The 20,256-nt window shown below is 40.6% G+C and overlaps 1 protein-coding gene across 1 annotated transcript in view; it reads left to right on the top strand.

The window, feature by feature from the left end:
* The first annotated feature begins 347 nt into the window (after window positions 1-347).
* The window catches only part of CRBN (cereblon), a 40,081-nt gene continuing 20,172 nt past the window's right edge, over window positions 348-20,256 (top strand). Inside the window, exons 1-5 of the mRNA XM_006157935.3 lie at window positions 348-439; window positions 5,298-5,410; window positions 6,596-6,798; window positions 8,350-8,499; window positions 13,994-14,153. Coding sequence (XP_006157997.1) covers window positions 373-439; window positions 5,298-5,410; window positions 6,596-6,798; window positions 8,350-8,499; window positions 13,994-14,153 — 693 coding nt within the window. The 5' untranslated portion in view covers window positions 348-372. The remainder of the gene's footprint in view (window positions 440-5,297; window positions 5,411-6,595; window positions 6,799-8,349; window positions 8,500-13,993; window positions 14,154-20,256) is intronic.

A 20,256-nucleotide genomic window follows, 5' to 3' on the forward strand; every position in this document is an offset into this window, starting at 1 on the left:
TTTCATATGCTCCGGACCTCTTCATTAAAGAATGGAGACTGACAACTTTCTGGAACCTCAGCATCACCATATGTGAAACGTCACGATTAAGTAACTCATGGCAGGGGCAGGGACAGGCGCGGGCTCTGTAACGTGCGCGGGCACTAGGTCGAGGTTGCAGGGACAGCCAGCAGGCTCTGGGCTGAGCCGCATCCTGATAACTGTTCCTTTCCGCCCTGGGCGTGTTTTCCAGAGCTCGCTAGCGCCGCTGTCTTTCCCGCTGGGGCCGCCAGGTGGCGCTGTGGCCCCAGTGCGCGGTAGCGGCGCGGCGCGAACCCTCCCCCGGCGTCCCAAGCGCCGCCCTGTCCCAGCCTCCCTTGCGGGTAAACAGACATGGCCGGCGAGGGAGACGAGCAGGACGCTGCGCACAACATGGGCAACCACCTGCCGCTCCTGCCTGGTAACCACCCGGGGCAGGTCCTCAGAGGAGGGAAGGGGCAAGAGGCCTGGAGCCACGAACGGCGCGCCAGGGTTGGGGAGGCGGGAGCGCTGAGGCCAGCTGGCCCCGCAGGGCCCTCCGAGAAGCGGCATCCCGTCGGCCCCGCTGGCGTCGTCACGACGGTCTCAGCTTTGCTCTTCCTTCTCGGGCGCCCTGGCCTGTGAGCGAGGGTGTTGGGTGGGGCGTTCGCTCCATCTTCTTATGTCCCGAGCGTAGCTTTAGGGAGATCCTCCGAAATTGGGTGGCGGGGAGGTGAGGTTGTGTTGGCAGTCGTTAACTTTTCCTGTCTTTCCCTTTAGTGGGAGAAACAGCCGACGTGCATCAAGCACTGAGCACGTTAGGGCCCTGCAGTAAGCCTTTTGCGTGCTTTTTTGCGTTCAGTCCTTCTCACATCACTGTTCAAATCTCGATTTGGAGGGCGAGAAATAGATGGGCAGATTAGTTCAGTGACTTGCCCAAGGTCGCACAGTTGCAGTGCCAGGACTCAGACCCCGTTTGTCTGTCAGTAAAGCCGGAGTTTCTTAACAGTTCTCTTCTTTCGAGACAGTATTTGGTTTCGTTTCCTCATGGAAGCACGAATATACTTAGAGATACTTACGAATGTAGGATTAAACTCAGTTTTCTCTTTATTATATGTTTTGTAAAAATTGAGACCTTGGCCTTGCATTGCGTTGTTGAGCAGGAAACAGGCCATGGGGAATTATAGGCAAGAGGTGTATTAGCCAAATTGAAACTGAGTCTCTTACGTATACACCAGGCAGTATGTTAGTTGTGTGTTTGATGAAAAGATTGGCTAGGTCAGACTAACTAGCAGAGGCAGTTAATTTAGGGTCAGATAATTGAATGCTATTATGGTTCTTCAGAGAGAGGGATTGTTTAGGGGTCACATGGATTTGGAAAGATCCTTCTGAGATAGATCTGGAGAAATCCAAAAGGAAGCACTTTGGGGGGGGGCGAGGGGGGGAGGGTTGTAGGAGATAAGGCTTAGAGTGTAGATGGGTTCTAGGTTGTTGGGGAACTTGTATCTCTTGCCAGTTGGGCTGGAGATCTTTCCTTTGAGTCGCTAAGAACTCATTTCAGGTTTCAGGCAGTTGCTGAGAAAAGCTGTGCTTGAAGGATATATTTGTCCACTGGGAGTAGGCAAAAGGATTGGATGAGAAGAGACTTCCATCATATAGGAGGGCCTTTTTCTATAAATATAAACCACTGTCAGAGTTGGTGGTTGTTCCTAAAGCTGTCCTAGCTGAATTGACATAAAGGTAGGTGTGCCAGCCTTTGATGGAAAAGCTGAGCTGTTTTTTCAGAGACATCAGCCCTACTCTGTGCGTGCCAAATCCAGTGTTTGAGAGAAAACAGTGAATAGAAGAGAGGATACTGATGCTCTATTGGCATTCACATGGTGCTCCTGCGTGAGATGAGTCATCAGACTTCACCCTGGTAGCTCTGAATAGTCGGCATGTGTTTTCTTAGAAAAAATCAGAATTGAGGGGACTCAAGTGTTATAGTAATAATTATTTTCCAAATTATATGAGTTTTATTTGTACAAAAACACTGAATTATCTATAAATCTTTGTAGTATGAGTTGTTTTGAAGATTACTCCTCTTTATGTGCAAGGGAAATACATTAATATTTGAATTGCAAAGAATCTGTCTAGGCCAAATGAAACATTAATAAACATAGCCAAATAGGGGAAAGTGAGGCTTAGCCACATTTATGAGAAAAGCTACTATAAATAAGGAAACTGTGTAGAGACTAGAAGTGAAAAAAATGAAAATGTAAGCTAAATAAAATTACAGTAACCTCCTGTTCCATCCCATTGGATATTTTCCCAGATGTCCAGTGGATGTCTGAAACCGCAGGCAGTACCAAACCCTGAATCTACGAAGTCTATATATACAAACCTATAGATATAAATAGTTCATATAAATATTTCCACTATATACATACCTATGATAAAACTTAGAAATTTGGCACAATAATTAACAACAATAAAATAGAACAGTTATGACAACATTCTGTAATGAAGTTAGTGCCGGTGGTCTGTCTTTTAAATTGTCCATTACTATTTACCAGAAATAGTTCCAAGACCCCTGAGACCAAATTCCAAAATGTTCAAGTATCTTATTAAATGACATATTTGCATATAATCTACACACAACTTCCCATGTACTTTAAATCACCTCTAGATTCCTTGTAACACTGAGTGCAAAGTAAGTGCTATGTAAATAGTCATTATACTGTGTTTTTTTTTTTCAAGGAATAATGGCAAGAAAAAGTCAATACATGTTCAGTATGGATACAAACCTTTTTTTTTCCCGAATATTTTCTATCACAGTTGGGAAACCCTGGCCTATACTGACCATAAGGATTTACCGAGTCTCATTTCTCACCACACTGTGTGTGTGTGTGTGTGTGGGTGTGTGTGTGTGTGGGTGTGTGTGTGTGTGGGTGTGTGTGTGTGTGGGTGTGTGTGTGTGTGGGTGTGTGTGTGTGTGGGTGTGTGTGTGTGTGGGTGTGTGTGTGTGTGGGTGTGTGTGTGTGTGGGTGTGTGTGTGTGTGGGTGTGTGTGTGTGTGGGTGTGTGTGTGTGTGGGTGTGTGTGTGTGTGGGTGTGTGTGTGTGTGGGTGTGTGTGTGTGTGGGTGTGTGTGTGTGTGGGTGTGTGTGTGTGTGGGTGTGTGTGTGTGTGGGTGTGTGTGTGTGTGGGTGTGTGTGTGTGTGGGTGTGTGTGTGTGTGGGTGTGTGTGTGTGTGGGTGTGTGTGTGTGTGGGTGTGTGTGTGTGTGGGTGTGTGTGTGTGTGGGTGTGTGTGTGTGTGGGTGTGTGTGTGTGTGGGTGTGTGTGTGTGTGGGTGTGTGTGTGTGTGGGTGTGTGTGTGTGTGGGTGTGTGTGTGTGTGGGTGTGTGTGTGTGTGGGTGTGTGTGTGTGTGTGTATATATATAAATAACATTTAATGTCCCAAAGAAACTTTAAATAGATAAAATTTCACTTTAAAAGTCATTTTTCCCTATTTTATGTATTATTAAAGTCAACCCACTTGTAGCTAGATTCCTTACAGAAATGGTTTTCAGTATGGTAACTGCCCTGAAACTTTTTTTTATTCTTAGGAATTCCTAGATGCAAGACTTTTGTCAAAGAGAATAACATTATTTTCACCCTAATATGCAAATAGTCAGTGATCTAACACGTCCTACATACATTTCCAAAGAATGTGGACATTTCACCAAGAGATAAAAGAGAAATCTAAACTGATGAGAAAATATTCTGCATCTAATTGTGTACAACCTTGGCACTTTTGACATTTGGGGCTGGAGAATCCTTTATTAGGGACTGCCCTGTGCACCCCGTGTGGGGGTTAACAACATTCCTGGCCTCTACTCACTAGATGCCACTAGGACTCCTGTAGTTGTGGCGACCAAACATATCTCCAGACATTTCTAAATGTCCCTGAGGGAAAAAAATCAACCCTGGTTTAGGATGGGAAGTTCGCCTGTAGTTGGCATGAGAAGGACAGCTTTTCACTAAACAGCACCTACAAAGTATAGTTTTTTCTTACTGGCATCCCTGTCATTAAAAACATCAAATTTTCAAAGATCAGCTTAGTTTTTATAATTTAAAAAATGTGTGTGAAGAAAGCTTTCTGAGACATTTCCTTTAAAATGTGTCATGCTTCATTCCAACTGTGTTTTTAAATTTAAAATTACAAGGCAAAATTTATATGAAAATAATTATAAACATTTCACTTTTAAGTTATGTAGTGACAGCCAGAGAACTGGTGTTACTGTAAAAATGCTATGAAGTTCATTTGGGTTATAATGATACTTTCTCTTATGTAGGAAGTCTTTAAAGTTAAGAGTTTGAAAGAACCTGGAGAGTCTCTTATTCAATTATATCTGTTTTCACATGAGGAAACTAAGGGTTAATCAGGTGTGATGTGTTGTATAAAGTATCGAAGTTGTTGCTAGCAAGGGACAAAAGGAAAATCTTGCATAAAGACAAAATTTTAAATAATCGCTGTAGATATTTCTTCTTTGAGATGGTGGCGCACTCCTCACCTCTTAAGTATAGGGTGCACCTAGTGATGTGCTTCCAAAGAATACAGTATGAAAAGGAGGGAAAACATAATTTTATAGTAGAGACCTGACAAATAATTGTCTCAGCCAGGTGGGTAAGGTTAGTACATTCCCTTGATGTGAACGAAAATACATTTCACTTCTATGGTATTTCTCCCCAAACACATAACTTCATCTAATCATGAGAATTCTCAGACAAATCCTAATTGAGGCATCCTCTAAAAATATCTTACCAGTCCTCTTCAAAACTGTCAAGATCATGAAAAATAAGCAAAGTCAGAGAAAACACCACAGCCCAGAGGAGGCTAAGAAGACCTGATAGCTGTATGTAATGTGGCGTCTTGGATGGAATCCAGGACCTGAAAAAGGACATTAGGTAAAAACTAAAAAAATCTGAGTGGAGTTTAATAAATAGTAATGTACCAACCCTGATTCCCTAGTTGTGTCAAGTGAAGGAAAATGAATATGGGTTATGCGGAACATTATACTGTCTTTGCAACTTTTATGTAAATCTCAAACTATTCTACAGTAAAAAGGTGATTTTTAAAAAGGGGGAAGATGTAGCCCATAGCAGAACCCAGCTGAGACCCCAGGCCCCTGGCTGCCTCTTCACAGGATTGTAGAGATTACCAAATGCATGCAGTATCAGAAGAACCCTTTTCACAGGAAAGAGGCGTTTGGAAAGAAACATAGCTTTGACATTTTCATGCATCTCATTTTTTGTTCTTATATTATTCTATTTATACAGCAGAGAGTGAGGAAGAAGATGAAATTGAAATGGAAGTTGAAGACCAGGATAGCAAAGAAGCCAAAAAACCACATGTCATAAATTTTGACACCAGTCTACCAACATCACATACAGTATGTAAATATAGTGACTGATTTAATGTAATAGATGTATGTTTACCTAGTGATAAAAGTTCCTAAAAACAAGTCACTAATTTTAGTATTATCTCACATGAGAAAATGTGGATGAGGACATGGGTTGTTCACCAATAGAGAAATGTATAGTGATGATTTCATAGCAACTTAACTATATCCTGGTATAATTCTTTGAGAAATTGTTACACTACTATAGTTTTGCTAGTAAGTGAGATACTGAATATTTCTTTTTTGTACTAAGTCCCACGATGTTATTTAACATAACAAATATTTTATACTTTTTGCTTGTGATAGTGGGACATAAGAGATGTTTCTTACTTTGGTCAAAAATATTTTGAACTAAAAAATGCTCTTGGGGACCAGCAGATGGCATAATGGTTACTTTGCTGGACTCCCACATAGTCAACCACAGTTTGAGTCCCGGACTTGGAAGCGTAAAACTCATGCGGCAGATGCCTGTGTGTGTGTGCCCTCCCAAGGTCCGGGGAAGAGAGTGGAGGAGAAGGGATTGTGGTATGGCCATCCCCCCTTGGGGGTGATTTCTTGCTTTCCATCTCTCTCTCTCTCTCTGGCGAGCGTACACACTCTATAGCAAAACTCTCAAATAATTTTTTTTAAAAAGCTCTTGAATTTCTGTGTGAGAGATTCTTTATGAAAAAATTAGAAATTCTACTTCCAAGGGTTAAAAAAGGCAGTTTAAAAATTAGGTTCTCATGTGGAATACTTATACGCTAAATCAATTAATTTTTTATTATTATTTTTTTTTGAGAGGTTTTTGCTATAGGGCGCGTGCGCTCGCCAGACACACAGAGAGAGACATAGAGACAGAAAGCGAGAAATCCCCCCCCGAGGGGGTGGTCACACCGCAATCCCTTCTCCTCCATTCTCTCGGGATCTTGGGCACGCATGCACACGCACCCGGCGTGAGTTTTAAGCCACCGGGTCCTGGACACGAACTGCGGTCGACTACGTGGGAGTCCAGCGACATAGCCATTACGCTAACTGCTGGTTCCCGCTAAATCAATTATTAGGTAAACATTTGTAATTCCTGTTTATATTTTTTCCTGATTTGTCTTTTAGTCTGTTGAGCTGACATTTTTTATTACAGATTTACAGTGATTATGTGTTGTTAAATAGTGTCTGTGCCTATGTGTTATTAAATAGTATCTGGGCGCTGATATGGAAGAATTCCATGGCAGGACTTTGCACGATGATGACAGCTGTCAGGTGATTCCAGTTCTGCCACAGGTGATGATGATCCTGATTCCTGGGCAGACATTGCCTCTTCAGCTCTTTGGCCCTCACGAAGTCAGTATGGTGCGAAATTTAATTCAGAAAGATAGAACCTTTGCAGTTCTTGCATACAGGTAAAATATTAGAGTAAATTTACTTAACACATTCCCCTCACGTGTAGTTACAGTAGAGGTCATGCTGAGGCTAAAACAGACTATCGTGCATGTCCAGAAGTTGGGTGAAAATGTGAGGCATAACATTTTGCTTAGTAAAAGTTTGAAAATACAAGTTGGAATATTTTGGTGATTTTTATTACCATCTATATTAAACATTTATCTTCACAAACAGTTTAATTTTCTGGTATTCAAAGAAAAAATGGTTAGCCATTAATAAAAACACTTCTAGGATCTTTAGTTTTGAGAACTGTATTTAAAAAGAAACACGTATTTGCAGTTTCCTCCTCCGCCCCTTTTTACTGTAGGATGTGTGTGGCTCACTGGGGAGCGGGGCAGAGTGTGAAATCACCCCCTCCGGGGGTGGGGTGGGTGGACACACCTCAGTTCATCTCAGTTCATTCTCTCTTTTGCCCATGGGACCTTGGGATGCACATGCACCTGGTGTGATTTTTCAAGCCACTGGATCCAGGACTGGAACTGCGAAGTTTGCTGTGTGGGATCCAGCTGCCTTAACCCTCACACCATCTGCTAGCCCAGGGCCTTTATATATATTTTGTTTTTTTAATAATTATGTATTTTATTTTTACTTATTTAATTTGTTATTGGGCATGTATGCTCACCAGAGAGAAAGTGAGAAAGCAAGTTTCTAGGTCTGGAACTTAAATTGCAGGTGGCCATGTGGGAGTCCAGTGCCTTGACCAACACACCACCAGTAGTCCACATACAGTATGGACTGCCTTTATATTTTAATGTGAAGGATTACTTTTCCAAAAGAGTGATTTGTTCTCTCTCGCTCAAAGTTTATAAGTTATACCATTATAAACCCATGGTAAATTGGAGCTGAAATTCCTATGTTTCATGGCAAACAGAGGAAATCTATGGTACAGGCAGGAAATAAGTACAGGAAGTTCCCACCCCAGTGAAGTGCTGCTAATAAGCAGCAGAAATAATGGTCTAACAAAGTGAAACAATGTTGCCTGGGAAATGAGAGTTTAAAACTCTGCCACTCCTAAATCATTTTCCCTGACTGAAAATCTTTTCTTACCCTAAAGTGCTCTAGTTGTGCTTTCTGAAGTCTCCTTACATATCTTCCAGTTTCAAAATAAATGAAATTGGGCCAGCCTCTGGCAGATTGTTATTAAGGTGGCTGCATCGCACATGGCTAACTGCATGGTTCAAGCCCCAAGCCTAGTGGCTTGAGAAATATGTTGTGTGTATATATGTGTGTGGCCAAAATCCCAAAAGGAGGGAGAGATGGAGGAGAAAGAATTGTGTATGACCATTCCCTGTGAGGGGTTGCTTTCTCCCTTTCCCTGTCTGTCTGTCTCTCTGGCAAGCACATGCACAGTCTAGGAAAAAAAAATTTTTTTAAATAAATGAAATTATACCAGCTTTGCACTAAGGGTTGATTGTTATAAAATGTTTTTCCATATGTATTGTGTTTGCTAAATTTGCATATTTAAAAGTCAAATGTTCAAAACTCTTTCCTTTTAAAATTTACTTTGGAAGCAATATACAGGAAAGGGAAGCACAGTTTGGCACAACAGCAGAGATATATGCCTATCGAGAAGAACAGGATTTTGGAATTGAAATAGTGAAAGTGAAAGCCATTGGAAGACAAAGGTTCAAAGTCCTTGAGCTAAGAACACAGTCAGATGGGTAAGCAATACCATGTATCTTAAAGCTCCGTGAACATCTTATCATGGAAAGGCTTTCTTAATTTTTTCTACCCTGCTGTTAGTTCATAGTTTATAACTTATAATGAGTTGTTTACTTCCCCTGCAAACAAATGTCCTGATGGTTTATAAAGTTGCTGTGCACTAGAATCACCTGAGAAGTTTTTAAAACTATAGAACCTTTAGTTTTAACCTCATCTTCCATCCCCAGAAAGTGACTTAGTCTGGCCTGAGGCTGCAGCACCCTTTTAGAATGATTTCCAGGTGATTCTAATGTCCTTTCAGTTTTGAGATCAGTAATGTTCATTCAGAGGGAAGTGTCATTTGGGGCACTGTTTCTTTGGGATAGAAGCCCTCTATCTCAGTTGTAAAAAGGTAAGAGCCCAGAGGCTTGTGAACCATCTGTGTGTTCACCAGGACGGCTGGGGTTTCTGTAGCGTTCGTGTGGTGTTTGAAAGCCACACTCGTTACAACCTGCTAGCTGTTTCATCTGTCTTGTACAAACATTTAGTGCCCATCCCCAGTGTGGTTTCATATCACCCAGGAATCCTACTTACATAGTGAGTGATTGGTAAATACTTGTTCTCTCTGTATGTAGTTAACATTTAGAAATTCTTTGAGTACAGTTTTGTTTTAGCAGTTACTTATTTTGGTATAGCTGTCATGGTTAGGGCCTTTCAAAAGTTCAAGGAATACTATAGTTTTTAAAAATCCAGTTTGCCTTTATTGTCTTTTTTAAATTTCTTTAAATTTGCGTTTAACTACCATATATCTTTACAATGAACAACATCCTTTTTTTTTCGACAGCTTAAATATAGTGCATATTAGTCGAGTCAAAGATACAACAATAGATATTATCAACAGTTAACTTTTCATTTTTGTGTCAGTTAATGCTTCTCTTGTCTTTTTTTCCACTCCCATCCCCTTTCCCCCACCCCTTATTACCCAGCTCCTCCTGTATTGTCTCTGGTATCTCAGTTGCCCTCCCTACTATTACACCTTCCACTCTTTCAGTTTCTACTGTAGAGTGCATTCAGTATATATTAGGTGGGGACATACAGTGCCTGTCTTTCATAGCCTCTCTAGATTCACTTAGCATTAAATCTTCCATATTTGTCCAGTTTGTATCAAATGTTAGGGTCTAGTTTTTTATGACTGACTAATAGTCCATAGTGTACATGTGCAACATTTTTTCAATTCATTATCTGGCCTTTATCCTCATTTTTTAAAAAGCAGATAAATGAAAACAAACAACAGAGCATTTGTCTTAATCATTGGATGTTATCTCCTAAAGTCATGGTTCTCAACTCTGGCAAACAGATGCTATATCAACTTATAGATGCAGATTCTTTGGTTCCACCAAGTCCTAATGAATTGGTCTCCGATCTGTAGGCCAGAGTTGAAAATTTCTTCAGACCTCTGTGTGCACAGGTAATACCTTCTTAATATGCGAGAGTTTAGAGTTGGTTTGTTTTGTTTTAGGATTTAAAAGTATGAGGTGCATGAGGGCAGGAACTTTTTGATTGACTCATTTACAGAGTGGCTAATACTATATAATGCTGAATTACGAAAATATAGCAGAGTCTGGCAGCTTTTGAGAGCTAGAGAGCACAGAGAGGGTGAGGTTACCAGAGCTACTAAGGGATTTAGTTCTCTCCTGTTCTTCTCCAGAACATTCATTGTAGAATCTCACAGCTTTTACTCTATTGTTCTGTCCTTGTAGGACTACCTGTCTCTCATAGTAGATGAAGCACTTGAGAATAATGACAGAGATAAATGTTCTACATTTAAAACTATAAATGTTAAATGAATAAATGACTAAATAAAATAAATGAATAGATGATCATCTCGAGGGCTCTAAATTCTCATATTTAGCAAACTGTTACTCTGAACTTACCAACAGTTTGATTTTTAAAGTGCTTTCTTTCCTCATAGCTAAATGTTTTCAGTATTGGTGAATATAGTTTTCCACAGTGGAGAATTAACTTGAGGGAAAAGTGTATTTCTGATTGTCTTGACATCAGAGTTTGATCATGGAAAAACTTCTTTGAACACAAGATGGCAGTAGATCAACTCTGAAAACAGGTCAAGGAATATACCTTTGACATTAATGAACCTTAACATCCACCTGATAGTGCTGGACCGAACTTGGCAGGGACATATTTTTTAGTATTCCATAGACCCACTATTTAGGCTTCTCACCCAGACACATCTGTCTTAACATAAAAGGCTTCTGTGCAGTGAGGTTTCTCTGGGTCCACTGCCCTTCTGGTCCTGTGACCACCTTCATCAGAAATGGTGAAATGAAAGAAATCAGGGAGATAATGTAGTATAGTCTGTTCTTTTTCCAAATCAGCAAGCCAAGTACTAAATAAGATAAATTGCCTACAATCATAAGGCCAATGAAGCAACAAAGCTGATTGGTTCTAGGTCCCCTGACTCCCAAACTGTAGTGCCTTACCAGAATTTCTCCATAGTGCATTTGAAACTCAAGCCAGTTTTCTTCTCTTCAATAAAGTACATCATACAATTTTCATTTTATTTTTATCTAAGTGATGATTACTATATGAAAAATATTCTGCTACCCTCTAACCTTTCCTAACTTAAGATTTCTTTGGTATATTCTGAACACATGAAAATTTTCTAAAAAATTTAATAAAGGAATCAGCAGATGGTGTAATGGTTATGTTGCTGGACTCCCACATAGTCAACTATGGTTTGAATCTCGGACCTGGAGGCTTGAAACTCAGGCCAGGCGTATGTGTGTGCATTCCCAAACCCCCAAAAGGATACTGGAGAAGGGATTGTGGGCATGGCCATACCTGCTGGGGAGTGATTTCTCACTTTCTGTCTCTCCAATGAGCACACATGCCCTATAGCAAAAATTTCTCTTAAAAAAAATTTTTTTTTAGTGAAAAAAAAAACATGGAAAGTATCCTTGAATCACTTTAGAACTCTTTAGGAATTCATGAGTATTTCTGAGCATGTAAAGAGGAGGGATTACCATCCTACAGGCATTATAGGATAAGGAGTCTTAGTGATAGTACTCAGAAAAGTTAATTGAGGCTGGAAATCACAAAAGTTACATACTCGTATATTGAATATCTTAGTTTCACTTAAGATGCATTAATAGTATATTTATTTTTCTTGAGGAGAGAGAAAGTCTCTTCTTTGAACTAGGCCTCAGAATTGGAGATGGCCTCAGACTTTCATGTGCTTTCATTGTATGTCATATACCTACAGTGTAATAACTTCTAGTGTTTCATTAAAGAGAGATTCTAAAGATAATCGTGAGGCAGTTTAAAGTAGAGAATCCTTCCAGATTTGTGCCCTTTTTTCCTATTAGAGTTGTCTGTGCCTAATTTGAAAGCTATTTTTTTAAAGTAGTCTTTTATGTGTCAACTTAATGTTTGTTGAAGCTTTTTTTTTTTTTTTTTTTCTCTTTTTTGTTGGGTTTTGTAACAGTTCTGTAAGTTATGTTACTAAAATAGTTAAACAAGTGCCATAAACAGGTGGGGAAGAAACAAAACCAATCTCTGGGAGAACCACCATGCCTGTGTGAGAGCACCAGGCCCCAGGCGTGTTTCACAGGATTGGAGCCTACTGCTTAATCTTGCCAGGGAGTATAGGCGGCTGGTGTGGCAGACCAGCTAGGAAAGTGATCTGACAGTCATGGCCCAATTACATTCCTGTTTTTATCATAATAAAATGAATTCTCCTGTAATAGGAAAAGCATAATTCTTAATTCAGTCTTTGGTAGTCTTAAACAAGAATAAGATTAATAAAAAATGATAATTGTGTATGCTTTTACCTTAAAAATATGTTCATGCATCAGTGAAGAAAATGGAGATTTTATTTTTAGTGAGCTTTAAAAGTACAAGAACATTGAGCATAGTATGAACATAGTATTCTAACATTTTCCAAAAGTATTACACATAAAATTTTTTCAGCATTTTAATGAGCTTGCAGGAAGGAAAAAAAATTAGAGTCTAATATTATCATCAATAAACAAAACCTACATAGTTTCAGACACACCTAGCTTGTGTGTGTGTGTGTGAGTGTGAGAGAGTTTTTTTGCTGTAGGGCACATGCTCTCATTTGAGAGAGAAAGCAAGAAATCACCCCCCAGAGGGATGGCCAAGCTGCAATCCCTTCTCCATTCTCCCTTTGGGGTATTGGGTGTGCGAACGTACAAACACACGCGCCTGGCATGAGTTTCAAGGCTCCAGGTCTAGGACTCAAACTGCTTTGGGCCACATGGGAGTACGACAAAACCATTACACTATCTGCTGGTTCCTACACTTAGCTATTTTCATTGAATAAGTAAAAATAGCAGAATTTCACTAAAGACTTTATGAATCAAATGGTGGTGGTGGTGGTGGTGGTGGTGATTATTTTGAGAGACTTTTGCTGTAGGGTATGTGTGCTCGCCAGAGAGAGTGTGAGAAATCACCACCTGGGGGGATGGTCACTCTGCAATCCCTTCTCTGTTCTCTAAGGTTTCTTGGTATGCATGCAAACGTGCCCAGCATGAGTTTCAAGCTATCAGGTCCGGGACCTGAACTGTGGTTGGCTATGTTGGAGTCCTGTACCTTAACAACTGAGCCACCTGGTGGCCTCTAACAGTGGTTATTATAAAAGACCACTGTAGATGTAAGTCTTAGACATAACTAATAAAGCGGAGACTTTTAATAGATTTGACTTTGTCGATGGGACAGTATACTGAATATACTGTAGTTACATTCTTGATGTTTCCGAAGTGGCACTCTAGTCAGAGATAATACTCTAGTAATGCCTCAGAGGAAAACAGCTCAGAGGTACCTGGACTTCCCGTTCACATTACTGTGTGATAAGACATCTGCAATTATCATATTCAAGTAGCATTTTATAAGTGACTTTCCCATGAAAATTTAAGTGATTTTTTAAGTATAACAGTTAATATGCATATTTTGACCATTTGTATATTCAGAGTTTTTTTGAGAATGAGAAAAAGAATGCACATCTCTAGTCTCATCTCAACTCATATAAATGGGTTCATGTTTTTCTCATCCGTTCTCAGGTCAGATCATTAATGAGAAAGGACAGGTGGAAAAATGAGTCAGCACAGGGAATGGGGAGCTGAGAAGGTTGGGGTAACCAAAAATGTCTAAAAACTTAGAAGTGTTAAGATAAACAGTAGTTGGTTGTATACTGATATTTGTAAATGCTTCATTAACAGATTGTGTCTATCTGAAATGTAAAGGTTTCTTAGAGTGAAAATCCATACCTTGTGTTATCTTTGGTTTTAACTTTCGTATGATTTATAAAATAATCATTCTTTGAAAATTTGTCTCTTAACAACAGTGTTTGACAAATGCATTTTAAGAAGAAACTTTGAAAATGTTGTTATTTAAAATTGTCTTCTTTCACGTTTATAGATAAACATTGAATTAGTTTATCTTAAAAATGAACACCATGCTTGGTTCTCTTTATTTTAGAATCCAACAGGCTAAAGTGCAGATTCTTCCGGAATGTGTGTTGCCTTCAACCATGTCTGCAGTTCAGTTAGAATCCCTCAATAAGTGCCAGATAATTCCTTCAAAACCTGTCTCATGGGAAGACCAGTATTCATGTAAATGGTGGCAGAAATACCAGAAGGTGAGGACAAATTTTTTATGCATCTTAAAATATAAAAACAGGTTGCTTTTTTCACTGTTTTAAGAATCACAAATGACACTCATGATTCAGTCCCCAGGCACCTTCTGTAGCAATACAGTAGCTGCATTTGACTATAGGTGGAGCTTCTACAAATTTCATATACCATTTTATGTAAAGCAGCATACAGAAGGAAGGGGTGTTTTGCTATTATGCTTTTTAGTTATGTATTAATTAATAGCTTATGATAATTCCACAGGATTCTTACAAACTGTGATCACATCAGATGTTTAGCTCTTGGGTCATAAATGTACAGTACCTGAAAGAAGGGAGAAGATTGGTTTTGGGGTAGCACAGAGTAAGTAATGGATGAGTAGAATATGTTTTCCTATGCAAGAAAAAATTTTCCACTGCTGTTTTGTAAAAATGCTCTTGATAGCACAAGAGCATTTGTGATATGACTTGAAGATAGGTGATCTGTAAAAGCATTACTTACTTGGTCTTTAGTTCTTAGGTATATTACTTTGGCTCTTTCCTTTAGGAATAAAAGTATATGAAACTTTTCCACTTACTTGGGCTATATCATTTCAAGTATAAAATAGTTAATATTTGTAGTTTCTGCCTGAAGGAAAAGATGGCAAGCTTCTAAATGTAGAATAAATTACCTTTTGAGGTTTATCTTTAAAAAATAAAGACAGTTTCCATTATAACCCTAAAAATTCTGTATTAGTCATCATTACTCGTGATCGAGTATGATAGTGTGGGATGTTAAATTTCATGGTAAATTAGTCGAGTCCTAATTTGATGTAAATCAGTATATATACAATTCATTAGGGAACTCATGCACGTGTCCGTGTGTCCCTCCCCTCCCCATAATGTTCCTGCAGTAACATTCCTCCAGTTTCCAGAGAGTACTGTGCAGGATGGGCACCTAATGGGCATCAGGCTTATAACTAGGTACATGTAGATTTCTGGGTTTTGTTTGTGCTTCATTTGGCCAATCTATTAAATGATACAATGTGCTTTAATTAGTGTTTTGAAGATTCTATTAAGAAAGGTATAATTAGGGGCCAATTGTACCCAATAAGAAATGCCCTGGGGTCAAGTCTTGAAATCTCAATAAGTATACTGAGCGCTGGCGCCTGCCCATGGTCTGGACTAGCTGAGACTGGGGCTGGATTGGAGCATGAAGACTCCTGTTTAGCATGCCCCTCCTCATGAAAGACAGAAACTTGAAAAATAAAGAAATGTGCATTAGACTGCCTAAAGACTCCCAAACAACCTTGAAACTTATTTTTGAAGGTTTGACAACACTGATACTACAGGCAACTTCTGTTTACCTGTGCCGTACTTTCTTTTCCAAAGCCTAGATACAGATAGTTTAAATATACTTTTTTCGTTGTTTCTTTTAACAGAAGAGAGGGGAATTTTGCTCCCGTGGTCATTTTAACTGAACTTGGTAAAACAAGGATGTCAAAGACAGTTCTGTCAGTATGTTGGCTAGTTCTGTGTTCTGTCCACAAGAGATCTTGTTTTGTTTTGTTTCAGGTTTTTTCTATAGGGCAAGTGTGCTTGCCAGAGGAGGGAAAATGAGAAATCACACCCCATGGAGTATGTTTACATGGCAACCCCTCTTCTTTCTGGAATTTTGGGCCTGATGCACAAATTTTCTACTGGCCTGATTTTCTACCTGCTAGGCCTGATATTTAAACTGCAGCCATGGGGGAGTCTAGAATCTTAAGCACCATGCCACTTGGTTGATGGGATCTTACAATCTTCAACCTAAACTTTGGCTAAACAAATAAGACTGTTTCTTAAATTTATTTTTTGTGACTTACTGGTTATATTTTTCTTACTCTGTGGTTTAAGCACTTCAGCTTGTTGATGTTCAGTTCAGAATTTGCCCTTTTAACTAGGTTGTCATTGGCTCAACGAAAGGAAGAAAATACAGCTACCAGTGTGCAAAGAGCACAGAAACACTTCTGCGTTTGGAATCAGACCCTCTGACCTTCTCTGTTGTCTTAGTTAACCAGTTATTCTGGACTCTTAAACATTAACCCTCTTTTTTTTAAAGTGTCACTTATTGGTTATTAATTTTTTTCTTTATTCATAGTAGAACACAACATGTATATCTTTATTCGTAGTAGAACACGTGGAGAGTGTTTGGCAGGGCTTGTGTGGCAAAGGAAGGAGGAAGAATAAACCTCACAGGGTGTAGTTATACTGTGATCTCCTTACTCCAGTCCTCCAGCCAGTCAGATAGTGGACACTCATGTGTGCCCAGTTTCAGGCTGGCCAGGCCAGGAATTCCAACCAGTCATCATATAAGATCTAGCTTCTTTTACTCGGTTCATTGTTGCTGACAAGGAGCCACCCTCTCAGTTATTTTCATAGTCAGAGTTATCAAGGGCAAAACAGGTGTTAAGACATGAGATAGACATGCAAGATGTTAGGATGCAAATGCCTTTACCCCATGTATTTTTCAGATTGTTTAAAGGGCTCCTTTAATTAAACTTCAATTAGAGCTCCTTAGGTTCCGAAATTTGGGATGTAGATCAGTGAAGAAAAATTCTTAGCTGCTCTATTTCAAACTTCAGTGTGTTATCTTCCATTCTAACAGGAAAGCAATAAAGAAGAGTCAGTATGTGTATCAAATGATCAAGGAGTTAGGCCGATGTAATTAGGAGATACTCCTAAAGATACTCGCATCTAGAGGCCCTCCTTTTCTGTGATTGAAGCTTTTTTATTTTCCATTTTTTGGAGAGTTTGGTTTTTTTTGTTTTGTTTTTTGTTTGTTTGTTTGTTTTGCTATAGGGTGCATGCGCTCGCCAGACAGACAGAGACAGAGAGACAGAAAGCGAGAAATCACCCCCCAGGGGGGATGGCCACGCCGCAATTCCCCTCTCCTCCATTCTCCTCTTGGGATCTTGGGCACGCATGCACACACGCCCGATGTGAGTTTAAGCCACTGGGTCCAGGACTCGAACCGCGGTCGACTATGTGGGAGTCCAGCGACATAGCCATTACACTAGCTGCTGGTCCCTGTGATTCAAGCTTTGAAACTGTTTCTGTATTAATTTTCCATCACAAACCCTTTCTTTATTCACTTAGATTTACTGTAAGGAGAGACTCTCCCAATAAGAAAAGTATTTTTTCTAAAAGAGTAATTTTACTTACCATTTTTCAGTTTGTTATAGGGTACATGCACCTCCAGGAGATGGGAGGCAGGTGGGAGGAAAGTGAGAAGGCAAGTCACCATGCCTGGGACTCGAACTTCAGTTGGCTGTGTAGGAATCTAGTGCCTTAACTGCCATGCCATCTACTGGTCCTGAGGAAACTTTTAACCTATTCCCTAGTTGCCTAAAATATCTGCTTGTTTATTTGTACAAGCTTATTGTGTTCATCAGAAAAGAGTTAGGGGACCAGCAGATGGTTTACATATGCTGGACTCCCACATGGCTGACCACGATTCTAGTCTCAGACCCAGCAACTTGAAACTCATGCTGGGTGCATGCATACCCAAAATTGTAAGAGGAGAACGGAGAAAAAAGGTTTGCAGCATGGGCATCCCCCTGGAGAGTGATTTTTCTCATTACTTCTGTGTCTGTGTCTCTGGTGAGCACATGTACCCTATAGCAAAAATCTCTCCAAAAAAAAAAAAAAAGAGATGAAATTTAAAGAGAAATCAAATGGGGAAACTGGTAGATAGAAGAAAGTGATTGATGCTCGTCTTTCTAGGCCCGGCTATATTTGTAAACCCTGGTAGCTCCTGTGTCTCACATAGAGCGGGGGAGAACTGAGCACTAATTGAGAAGGCAGAGGCCTCAAAGAGATTCTTGCAAATTTGTTTCTAAGTCTCCTAAAATTAATTTGTATGGGTTTTTTTTTGGTTGTTTTGTTTTGTTTTGTTTCTAAATCTGTCTAGGATGAGTGTGCTCAATGGAAGAGAGAGGGAGAAAAAGTGAGAAAGAAACCCCCAGACGGCATGGCCACTCCTCAGTTTCTTCTCCTTAGGAGTTTTGGACACACGCAACACCTGATGCTTTTTTTCAAGCTAACAGATCTAGGACTCAAACTGGAAAGTCAGCCATGTTGGATCCAGCTCCCTTAACCACAGTACCACCCGGCTGGCTCTATAGTCTTCAGAGTTTTTTTCTCACTTTTTTTTGTCTCTTTTTTTTTTTTTTTTTTTAAAGAGAGATTTTTGCTATAGGGCACATGCATTAGCCGGAAAGACAGACAGAGAGACAGAATGCAAGGAATCACTCCCATGGGGGATTTGAGAGCCGTATAGTACAGAAATTACAGTGGAGAGGCAGGTTGGACTGCCTTCTATGGTGCCATGAATTTCAGAAGAAGAAATTTCTTTAAAAGTTTTTGAGCTAAATAGTGTGTTTAGAGAAATATTTTAGGGACGTGAGCCTGTCAGAAGGTTTTAAAAAGCTCTGGGCTGGGCTAGAGGATGAGGAAGGTAGAATGGCAAGAGAACATGTTAAGGCCAAGGAGAACAGCATGCCATTCACAGGGGAAGACTGGAAACTTACTCTGTGCTAAGTGCATTGACGTTTTTTATTTCTGAATTAGATCCATTTCTACAACATGTGAACAAAGAACTGAAAGAAAAAGAAATTCAGGCTATTGCTACAAATCCCAAAGCTACACACCAGCTAAAAGTAAGTGTTAATAGATCGTCCTAGTCACAAGTAGAAAAAGCTATGTAAAATAGTAGTCCTAGGTTTTAGTAGTTTCCCGGGTCGTACAATAGATACCAGTGGTCCCCACCTTTTTGGCACTTGGGACCAATTTCATGAAAAACAGTTTTTCCATAGACTGGAGGGGAAAGAAAGTCGTTCACTTGGCGTTGACTCGCTTTCAACCCAGAGAAGAGCGTTGCCTGCCCTCCAGGCTCTTGTGAAGGTTACGTGAGCGAATGTGTGTACGTTCGCGTTGCTGGCTCCTTCCTCAGGCCTGGTGCTCTTCTGTTTGTGACTTCCCTTCTCTGTGTCTATCACCTTATCCTCGGAATGAGAATGGAGGCTCCTTGAGGACGGCCCGCGGGCTCTCTCCTTTCCTGTGACGTTCACGGTTGGTGGTAGAGCATACTCCGCACAGTTATGTGCTCCGTCGATTCCTCTTTGTTCATCTCATTTGTTAGCATCTGTTCAGAGCTAAAATACTAGCCAGCATTTATGGGCCCTTACCATGTGCCTGGCTCGGGGCTGCACACACGCTCTCTCGAGAAGTCTGTTCTCTGAGAGCACCATCAGGCCCGTGCGATGACCTGCATTTCATGATGAAGAATGGAAGCGTAGAGGGGTTAAGAAACTTGCCCAGGCTTCCGTGGGTTCCGTGGCTCCCGTAGGCTGAGGGAGTCAGGGAGGCTAGCTCTAGGGCTTTTGTTCACCTCTTATTTGATTTTATTTTAAAACATTTATCAGAAGGTACATTTACTGGTTGGAAGGAGACAGAGAAAAAGAGAAAGTGCGAAAGCACCGCCATGGGGGATGGCCACGCTGTAACCCTTTCTCCCCCGTTTCTCCCTCATGTACGCGTATGTGCCTGGCATGTCTTTCAAGCCCCTGGGTCTGGAACCGCACAGTCGGCTTTGTGGGCTCCAGCAACCCTAACCGCCATGCCACTGGCGAGCCCGAGTTTATCTTTAGACAGTCTCACCGTGCCTCACTGTGTCGTGAGCCTCCTGCCTCAGCCTCCCGAGGAGCTGAGACTTGCCCAGGTATGCGCCACTGCACTGGCTTTGAGGGTGGGCCAGGAATCGAACTGTGCCTCCCATGAGGCCTCGGCCTGTTGAGTATCAGCATCTAATACGTGCCACTACAGCTGAGCTTCATAATGCCTTTCAGACAGGAGCTTGGTCTGTTTCCATTTGGACAGGAAGGGAATTCCGGAGAGCGAGTGCAGGCTCCGCCGTGAGTTATGGGGGAACACACATCCTCGTGGCCCTCCCTGCGCTGTCTTCCACATTCAGCACTTTTTGTTTTGGAAGGAGTCAGTCCCATCTTTCATCTCTGTGACTGGCCTGTGGAAGTCCAGGACTGCTCTTTTCTTTTCTTTCTTTTTTTTTTTTTTTGGGGACGATTTTGGTTTA

The sequence above is a fragment of the Tupaia chinensis genome, unplaced genomic scaffold, assembly GCF_000334495.1.
Source record: "Tupaia chinensis unplaced genomic scaffold, TupChi_1.0 Scaffold000565_1, whole genome shotgun sequence".
NCBI classification, from domain to species: domain Eukaryota; kingdom Metazoa; phylum Chordata; class Mammalia; order Scandentia; family Tupaiidae; genus Tupaia; species Tupaia belangeri.